General features: G+C 34.9%; 1 protein-coding gene across 3 annotated transcripts in view; it reads right to left on the minus strand.

Moving 5' to 3' along the window:
• Positions 1 to 1,014: 1,014 nt before the first annotated feature.
• LOC128888639 (actin-binding Rho-activating protein-like) overlaps positions 1,015 to 10,562 on the minus strand; it is a 32,154-nt gene continuing 22,606 nt past the window's right edge. For 2 of the 3 annotated variants that reach the window (XM_054145700.1, XM_054145701.1), the window contains exons 2-4: positions 5,508 to 5,638; positions 3,563 to 3,812; positions 1,015 to 1,604 (exon numbers count right to left, since the gene is read on the minus strand). In XM_054145700.1, coding sequence (XP_054001675.1) covers positions 1,497 to 1,604; positions 3,563 to 3,812; positions 5,508 to 5,638 — 489 coding nt within the window. In that variant the 3' untranslated portion in view covers positions 1,015 to 1,496. Of the gene's footprint in view, positions 1,605 to 3,562; positions 3,813 to 5,507; positions 5,639 to 5,921; positions 5,947 to 10,562 lie in introns of those variants that run through there. The other variant, XM_054145702.1, reaches the window with a different exon arrangement.

The raw sequence follows: 10,562 nt of genomic DNA on the forward strand, positions 1-10,562 counted from the left end.
TACTCGTACTTGACGCTTCGATCAGTGACCATTTTAGTGCACGCCTGGAATGGTAACGTTTTAACCTCTTGAAAGATATTAATATATATTTACGATCACACTACCTTATAGAAATAAAATATAAGCAGTAGTACCGAAACCCTTTCGGTACTACTGCCGCCTATGGGCGGTATCCACGAATCGCTCTCTGGGTCCTATTGTTGCCTACAGGTGGCATTCACGAAATGCCCTTATGGGGTAATCTCGGATGGTAAATCTGAATTCAGGCCCCACGGCTAATAGGACAGCCGTGTTCAAGGTTAAGCCAACATGCTTTATTACAAACTCTTTTACTTTCTCTACTCTACTTAGCAACGGTCCACACAGTTCTCGACTGGTGGTTCTGGACCCACGTTAATTTGGATTCAGGTCTGGGCTGATCATGTACGGGTGCAGGCCCTCGCTCCGCTTCTGAATGCCGGCTCACTTCCTACTCTTTCGAATCTGCTACGATTTGACAACGAAAGCGTGATTCAAAAAATCTGATTTTTTGGGGATCTGTTAATAAAGCGTTCGCGCGTCTGAATTCACGAACGACGTTGACGTGGGATTACTCGTTCACCCTGCACATGGGCCTGAAGTTGGAAGCGAGTTTTTAAAAAAACCGATATTTTCGAATTTTATTGCCTGGCCTTTTCCAAACAGGCGTTTTTCTACACCCTCCCCTTTAGGGGGATTAATTAACCCCTTCATATCAACCCTCGCCAATGCAACTTTGCACACACCCAGAAGACACTTGAAGACTATTCCTTACGAAGTTTCACCGAAATCGGTTGAAAACTCTCATAATTATGAACATTTAAAAAAGTGTTCCGCTAATTTTGTCCAGTAGTTTATTTTGTCAGTTTAGTTGTTATCTCAAAGCTGTCGCGTGCTTGATTGCACAACTACGTTGCATAAAATAATACTTGAAAAACTAATTGCAACTGTAATTGTATCAATTACCACTTTTTCTTATTAACAATCATAATCAAGTAATAATTTAAGAATTTTATTACAGAAAATATATCGTTATTAATACTTTCTTTGAGTTTTGTTTTGACGAGTACAGTTGGGAAAGAATCACCTTAAATAATCGACAGCTCCATTGTTACAGGGCCTAAGAAGATTCGAGTTACATTTTCAAGAATTCTCTCTTCATAATGTGATTGTATGAAGATTTAATGCTAGATGGAAAATCGCACGGAATTTTATAAAAACTTTTATTTCTAACGTCCTATAGAATATCACATTTTACGTATTCCTCTCCTCATAACGATCTACTTTAGTATATTCACAAACTCACACCCACTCATTCCACATACGCATTCTCGGTCCCAAACAGAAATTATAGACTATGCATAGTAGTCATTCGCGTCAACTCTACGATAAATAAATACAGGATAGCAGAGGCGATGGAGTAATCGTGCGTCAACGATGTTTTGAACAATGGAAGAGACGAGGATCGAGAGCGATTGTTAGCTTATTGGCGTTTCTTTGGCTATCTCCTGCAATCGTTGTTTGTACGTCTGCCTGATCTCTGCTATGGGTTTCACCAGGTATATTGGCACGTCGTCGTCTCGCCTCTGCAACAAATAAATTTTCACTCATAATAACTTTCTATTTTGGAGTGTTCGTAATAATAAATAGTATTCAATTCATAATAAATAAATTATTTTCGATTGTTCAATTGTGAGAAAAATAAATGACAATTTTTATTTTATACTCTGTGGAAGGGGATTCCCGAGTCCCCCGTGAGTCGGCGCGTGCAGCTTTCCTCTAGAAAGGGAAGAGAGGTAGAGCCATGAAGACTGTATAAGGAGATCCAACTCCATACGAAAATGACTAGAAAACTGTTATCAAAATCCTGAGCTTTAAGTTATGAATATTTCTACCACTCGCGGCGCTAGTGCGCACAGCTACGATACATATATGTCATATGTGTACGTATTATCATATATGTATATGATACTCACTTGCGCCGCGAGTGGTAGAAATATTCATATCTTAAAGCTCGGGATTTTGATAACACTTTTACACTACACAGTTGGAACTCCTTATACAGAGTAGCGTCACTTGGCACAAGTAGCGTCTGCAAATGTGCATACCAAGAACATTGCGACGACGTTGTTTCCTATATTGTACACTAGATGGTACTAATAGTAACCGACACCACGCGCAGCGTCACACGTCGATTCAATTTATTGCGCAGCGTCACAGTAACATACCGTGGTAGCGAGGTTACGTGTGGTGTGTTGTGTTTCATTCTATTTCGTTGACGTTCCTCTGCGTAATATTATTTATTGAATATCTTTGAGTATTTCGCTAACCTTTGAAATCAGCATTTATGTTCAGTATTTTATACATACCGTTTGCAATTGCCTTTCTTTTTCTCTCAGTTTAAATATGCGCGCGGTGCATACCAAGAACATGGCGGACCTCGGACACCAACATCAAAGGTGCCGACACGGAGTGACGCTACTCGTTGTATAGTCGCTGGAAGGGATCTTGTGAGATCGTAAACCGAAACAGTAGTTATTGGTTTTTATTGGGCCAGGTAACTGATTCGTAGGACGACAAGGGTGTCGCGGCTCTAAAGTATACGTGCTCACGTTACACCCCGGGGCCCCAAGACTTGATGTTTGCTACGCTTGTTTTTCAAAATTGGAAAACTCTTGACGATGATTGGTTAACTAAGTTCCTACCTACCACAGTATTTTCAATAAGTCGGCCAACAGAATTATGTGTGAACATACATAAGAAGAAAAAAGTTATTGAAATGTGAACATCCTAATTCTGATACCATACGGCCCTGAACGAAAAGTCTAGCTCTGTCCTTATCTAAAAAGGTGTCAGATTGCTAATTGCGGTCGACTTAAGTTGTGAAGATCGATGTCCGACCGATATTACGACCTCACAAGATCCCTTCCAGCGACTATACCTATACTGTACCTACACTGTGGCTAGAGGGTGAAAAGTCCGAAAGAAGAGATTGATCGAAGTAAGAGGCGGTAACACATTCCGTCATTCTGATCTGAGACACTACAGCGCACGTTCGTGCCGATCATACTGCGAACTAGGATCTACATAGTACTTTATTGTTAATAACAATTTGTTACCCTCTGAGGACATTCATCCGAGGGATATACTTTTGAGCAAGTTTTAGTAACTTCTGCCTGAGATCTAGAACTATTGTGTCTTGTATTACGAATAGATTTTGTGACTAACAAGAAACATCGCTCAACTGTTACACGGCGGTTTTGGTGAACCTCAGTTGTGCAAGTAGAGCATTGAAAAATATTAGACATGTATTTGATTTTATATAGTCTAACATTCACATTCAAGGGATGAAAACTACCCTCGAAGTTGTGAACGAAATACGTATTCAATTAAATTTTTAAAAAATTACTAGAGATATAGAAAAATATTGAATAAAAAAAAGTTTGGCTTTTAACGAACAACATACACTAATTATAAATGATACCAAACATAGATGGCGTCATTCACATTGATATTTATATTCTCGTAATAACTAAATGTTCACCTGGAAAAGGCATTCTCCCTCGAAGTCAAGAAACTTCTGCTTTCTGGCTCGCAGTAGAAGGCCCACGCATTTATCATTGATGTGTGTGTAAATGTTGAAGAGATCACCAAAAGTAATTGCGGTGATCTCTGGATGGTCCCGACATGGTGTGCCTTCTTGATAGATGATCTCGCATAATTCCACCACTTCCTTCAGGATATGGGCGGCTGCTTTGCGACCACGAATATCTGTGAGGGAGCCAGCTACTGGTCTGGAATCAACGAGAGCTTGGTGAAGTAAATTTCACTCATTTCATTATACTTGCTGCGCTATTTCCTCATCGAAATTGCGAGCACACCAACTACTAACCCCTTGGAGTATAATGGCACATACATTTTTGAAAATTACAACGGGAAAATATCATTAAAATTAATTTTGTATTTGTTAGGAACTTAAAAGTTGACTAGGTAATAATAATTGAGTCAGTGGTCTGGTAGAAAAGGGTTAATTGCACGCAGTATTTCCTCAAACACGCCAATTCGAACTCAAACACGTGGTCACTTCTCGTCGGTAAAAAACTACCCTCTTACCTACTATTTCTCTATTTTATTCGACAATTCCACAACAGTATTCTTTATATTTGCATTTTGGATTTCATACTGTGGTTCATTAATACTTTTATTTTAATTCTCCATTTTTTGTTATTACATCGTGAATTTGTATTTTAGAATTTATAACTTAACTTAGTCATTTGTATTCTTACTTTAGTTCCGTATTCGTTTTATTATATTGTGAATTTGCATTTTGGATTTTGTAACGAAACTTTTTTGTAACGAATCATATTGTGCCCTATGATTAATGTATGTGCCATTATAATCTTTGCATTACAGTTTAGCTATTTTTATTCCAGAGTGTTTATAATTGTCTATATTAAATTACAGTTTTTCGAGTTACTGTGCATATTTATTCGCAATTAGAGTGGATAGTTCCACATTGCAATATTTGAAATTGTTCATGTTAAATGAAAAAGTACGCTCTCTATAGTATTAGTATATTTTTCAAAGAATGATTTACCGGTTTTTTTAACTTCCCGATTTATAGGGAAGTTATTGTATTTGCCCCTAAAATGAAAAATCGATTTTTAAGCAGATCTCCATGTTTCAAGGTCATTGGAGTAATTTTAGCCTATTTTTAATAAATTGTTCGTGTGTATGTGCGTATGTATGTACGTATGTGAACAAATTTTTCGTTAACGTTTTCTAAAAAACTAATAGCGAGATCAAAATGATCGATGGTGCAATCGATGTGTATCAATCTAACGTAGAGCTGATTAGATTTTGTTCTCATTCGGTCCAGTAGTTTTTTAGTTTTTGTTAAGAAAACTTAATTCAATAACGCAATCTAGATGGGAGAATATAAATTTATGAGTGAATAACTAAACGGAAATAAATAATATATATACATATATTATTATTATATTTATGCGTATATAATACATGTATATATATATATATATATATATATATACAGGGCGCTCCAAAAGTATGGAAACAGTCAAATATTTTCAAAATGGAACATTTGTGAGAAAAATGGTTCAGAGAAATGTTTTAGGGTTTCAAAAATTCTATTGAATGATCGTGTCCGTTTGATCTTCAAAGAACCGGTCAAAGCCACGTCAAGGTCAACATGATTTTTTTAATGGAACACCTCATTTTTTATCATGCACTGTGAAAGCTGGCTATGAGACCTTTTCAAAACACCAGCTTCAAACATTTGTTTTATACGCGATAGATGGCGCTGTAATCGGAAATCGGGAAGTACCTTGTGTGGCCCGTAAAGGCTCGCACACAAAATAAACATGAATAGCTATATGAATTAAGCGAGCAACAATAACCAGCTAGTTATATTTTTATATTTGAAATTGTATTTATAATACAATTACGATATCATTTGGTGTAATATTTACCTGCCATACTCCTCCTTCGAGAATGTGCGTTTCTCGAGATTCAGTCCGGAAGTGAACGGATTTTTGTTCTGCTTGTCTTTATGTGCGTTCGCACACTGGTTGAACATCGCCACTTTTTCGCTCAAGGACTCCTAAAACACAGAATACATTGTCTTATACTTCAATTCTAATGTTTTCTGTTAGATACATAATATTCCTCAACCCTACAATAAACTTCTTTCCGCTGTGAATTTCAAAATCGTTTGGCTGAACTTCAAAACAGCTCAAAAGCCATTATGAAAATAAAAAAGGGTCAATTTTTCTCATTATCAAACTTTTTAGTAAATTTAGAGAAAAAAGAAAAGAAGACAACTAGATTGATAACACATTGATTAAGTGAAACTGAAATTGAGTATTCAAAAACACATTTTATACATTGCAAAAAAAACAATGAAAGAAGAAGAGCCGTCCAAGAGCTGAGAGAACACTGGTGCCGCCTCGTCGAGGCTAAACAGTGGGGCTTCTAATCCTCAAACCTGTCAATGTCATCGAATAGTTTTCTTCGAGTGCGTAATCACAAAGACTTTTTAAAATGGGACTCTAGCATATTATTTTTAAATAAAACATAACTGTTGTGGAGTACATTCAATTTTTCTTTTTAATTTTAAATGAAAAACTATTTGATTACAAATGAATTATCCACCGGAACTACCCTGACAGGGATGTTTTCTTATTAATAGACACAATCTTGAAAATCTCTTTTGGAAAATCCTTTATACATGTTCAGTTTATAGTCAATATAGTTAATTTCCTTTTAATTATCACGTAATTAATAGAACACGAATTATAGATAGTTATAATTTCGTTCACCATGAAATATGATTTAATTTTCTGGCTCAAATTATATTTAACTAATGAAAAATTCTACGTAAAATAAAAATTCTTCATTTATTAATACTAATAGTCAAATAAGAATACAAATTGGTAGAGTGTGTGGTGGTCCAGTAGGAAAAAGGATCGACTGCTTATCTCAGAGGTCAGAGTACGAATCCTCGTGGGTTACATTTCGTTATCATTTCACCATATACAGGGTGTCCCACGCAACTGAAACGGGCTGTATCTCCTAAACGGTTGGAAAAAGAAAAAAATGTTATGAGTGGAAGTTAAATTGTTTTGAATGGTGCATAACATACAACCAATTTTATGCACTTTTGTGCATCAGTACATCAGAAGAATGCAACTGTGCTTTTTTTTAAAAATGGAAATCTTTATTTTTACGACACAGATCGACACAGTCTCTTGTGCTCTACAAAAAAGTACATGTCCTAAACTTGTTCGTTAGGAAGTTACTGAAGGTAAAAGTTATCCGAACTATTTCTGTCCCTTGGCAAGTGTTCGGGGTACGTACAGTGAGTGTAGAATGTATTCGTACACCGATCAATTTTCCAAAAAACTTTTGTGTCAAATTGTAGTTTCTTAACTTCTTTTTTTATAATCAATGATATTTTACATATTCTCGGAAGTCTCTAAGATAGATATAGTCCAAACAACATTTACTAGTTACTATAATTTCTGAAATTAACAAAAAATTGCGAAAAATAGGTAAAAGTATAGAAGAAATCAGTATTTGTACGATTCTTATGACGAACCATTTACAGTAGCGTTTGTAACGTAAACATATTAATTTATTGCTCCGTACGAATTAGAAAACATCAAATTTTTAGTAAAATACTTGTAAAAATATCTGTAATAGAGGAATTGAAGAAGATCCCACTTCGAATAATTAATAATTTATTTAATTTAATGATTAGAAAAGTTATAATAATTATAAAATCAAAAGGAAATCCCACGCAGGAAAGTATTATATACTTGTAAATTAATGTAAATATCTTTTTTTATTAACCAAGGTTTAAAAATTAAACAGTTGTGCGAAAACTTATTGCTTCAATATTTCTATCGATTAATTTTTTTTTTTTTTTTTTTTTGTTAATTTCGTAACTTACATAAATAGCTATTTTTTGTATTCTATCTATTCTAGAGATATCCGAGAATATGTAGAATGTCATTGTTTATACAAAGTAAGTTAATAAATTACAATTTTATATAGTTTCTTTGGAAATTGTTCGGTGTACGAATACTTTCTACACCCACTGTATGTGATATTCCATTACAATGTCTGTCAACATGAACGTGCTACTAATACTAATCACTGTAAGATTAAGATTTTCATCCGTTCGAACACTTGTTGTAATGCAGGTACTTGCCGAAAGACGAAAACAAGGCAGATAACTTTACTTTCGATAACTTCCTAATGAACAAGTTTAGGGCACTTTTATGTACAGCACAAGAAACTGCATCGATCTGTGTTTGAAAATTATAGGTTTACATTTTAAAAAAAAGTCCAGTTGCATTTTTCTGATGCAGCGATGCACAAAAGTGCATTAAATTGGTTACATGCCATGCACCATCCGAAATCATTTAACTTTCACTTAGAACATTTTTTTCTATTCCCAACCGTTTAGGAGATACACCCCGTTTCAGTTGCGTGGGATATCCTGTATAATAATACGTATACAGGGCGTTGAAAAAAACTCATTCAATATTTATATTGTATATAGGACACGTGAATGAAAAAGCTTTAGTAAACATAGGTCGAAAGGTCAACAGTTTTTGAGATATTCTGCAAATATTTCTATAAAACTTGTTGTTTCAAAGATATCTGGGGCGCTAATAGTTATTGCCCTACCCTGTGCATTTGTATATATAATAAATAACAAATATAATGAAATAATATGTATACATAATATGTAAGTAACGTCATACACTAGTACTCTCTCAGTGTTAACAAAATAATAACTCTTTGTTCCTACGTGCAAGTAGGAGTTAGTATTGTGAGAGTTGGTTTTGGAATGAGGGAGAGCAAGGAAGGTTGGTATGCGTGGAGAGAGAAGTAGGTTGGTAGTGTGTAAGAGAAAGAGGTAAGTGTGAATTAAAGGGGAAGGGTCAAGTAAAATTCAAAATTTTGACCTTTTTTTTTGTTTAGAAAATTAGTTTACCATCCGGAGAATGTGCTCTGACTATTTCAGCTAAAACTTCGAAGTCTAAGTGTACCTACAGAGACATTAAAGTGATGCGACTCATGGTGTGCTTATCGCATTGCCGAAGTACAAAATAATTTACAGACTTTTACTTATCCTCCTCCACCACATCCAGACGTGCAAAAGGCCATCCTCCCAATATACAAAGCTTTGTCTCGCGATGATTTGCTTGAGAAATGCTTAGGTGGCTATACACGAAACGCAAATGAAAGTTTTAACGTTACTGTGTGGCGTCTGGCCCCTAAACATCTCAACTGCGGCTAAAAAATGATTGAAATTGCTGCACATTTGGCTGCCGGCATGTTTAATGAAGGATACACCTTCATTTTAAATGTTATGAATGATTTACAACTGCAAATCGGACTCCAGTGTAAGCATTTCGCCGATACGTATGACATGCACCGTATTAGCAGACAGGAGCGTCGCAGCCTCGAGAGCACAAAAGAGGAAAGAACTGCCCGAAGAGGGAAACAAGCGGCATTGCTGAGCGAATTTGAGGAAAAAGAAGGTTTATTATGCGGCCCTGGTATTAATTATAGCTGCTTAACCTCAAATAATTTGTAAGCTTTACGAAGGACCATTTTTAGATCCGGAAACTTTAAACGCATTTTTTTCAAAACACAAAATTTCGCTTGCCGTGCAATGTAGCTTAGAGATTTCTCAGCCGATTGCTATGAAACTTGGCACAAAATATTCCTTAAACTATTCTCCTTTGCATCAACCTAAAAGTTTTTTATAAAAATTGAAATAAACAATGTTTTTAATCATTTTTTTTATAACAAGATTTTTTTAGCATGGCGTGAAATTTTAAATTAAAAATTTTATTTTTAATCTAGGTTGATGCAAAGCATATCGTGCTATATATTTTAACGAAAAATTGGTGGATTTTTTATTTCAGATAATTAGAGTGATCTGTGCGTTGCACGGCGCATTTTTGAGAAGCCAACTTCAAACAGCTGCAGTTCATTCATTTATGAATATTTTTACATAAAAAAAATTATATAGATTATCTAGATGCTACAAAATAACAAGTAATTAGTCGTAAATAAATATATATTACGCACTCTTCAAAAATAATTCGTGAAAAAGCGGTTGTTTACTTGACCGTCCCCCCATAAGGTGAAAAAGCATGTGCTTGGCATCAATGATGTTTTAATATACTAATTAATTATTAAATATATATATTTATGTATAATTATTTATATATAAATATATATAATATACTAATTTATTATTATAAATAAATAATTAAATAATATATAAAAAGTGTTAAAATTTGTTCCACCTTCCCACAAGTATTTCATTTGAATGGAAACCAGCTAAAATAGTTATCATTTGGTACTGTAAGCAAAATCTTGCAAGTGTCTTTCTCATATAGCAGTATGTCGAATATTCTGGCTTAGAATACTTAAAGAGACGCGATTTCCACGTCAGTGTCACGGCGCGCCTAATCAGCGTGGAATGTGTTGGAAGAGGGCCAGCCTGGATCATTTAACCGGCTCTGGCCATAAAAGACGGCTAGATGGCATAGTGACAAATTTTCGCCACGTTCATAAGAGCGACGCGTGATCCTTGCTTAGACATCCTCCTTTCGGAGGTTGACCGAAATTACGACAGAGCGTTCTACATTTGAGAATTTTGTCAAAATAGGAATTTATGGATTTTTGTTGAGTTATTAAAAATGTGAAGCTTGTGTATTATTTGATGTAAGGGATTAGACGCAATGGTAGTGAGATATGTATTATTGGTGTTCAATATATTTCTAATGCAGTGTTTGAGGCCATTTTTAAAGTGATCGGTATAAGATGATTTATACTGAAGAGAAAGAATATATAAATTAAAATTGCTTAGACAAATATGTTAATAGAAATTACTTTCAAAGTGAAAAAATGTAGTAAAATACAGTAAAAAATATATAATTACATAAGTATATACAGGGTGTCCCAAAACTCGGGGAGGAGCCGGAAATGAGGGGTAG

This window comes from Hylaeus anthracinus, unplaced genomic scaffold (genome assembly GCF_026225885.1).
Source record: "Hylaeus anthracinus isolate JK02 unplaced genomic scaffold, UHH_iyHylAnth1.0_haploid 11994, whole genome shotgun sequence".
NCBI lineage: Eukaryota > Metazoa > Arthropoda > Insecta > Hymenoptera > Colletidae > Hylaeus > Hylaeus anthracinus.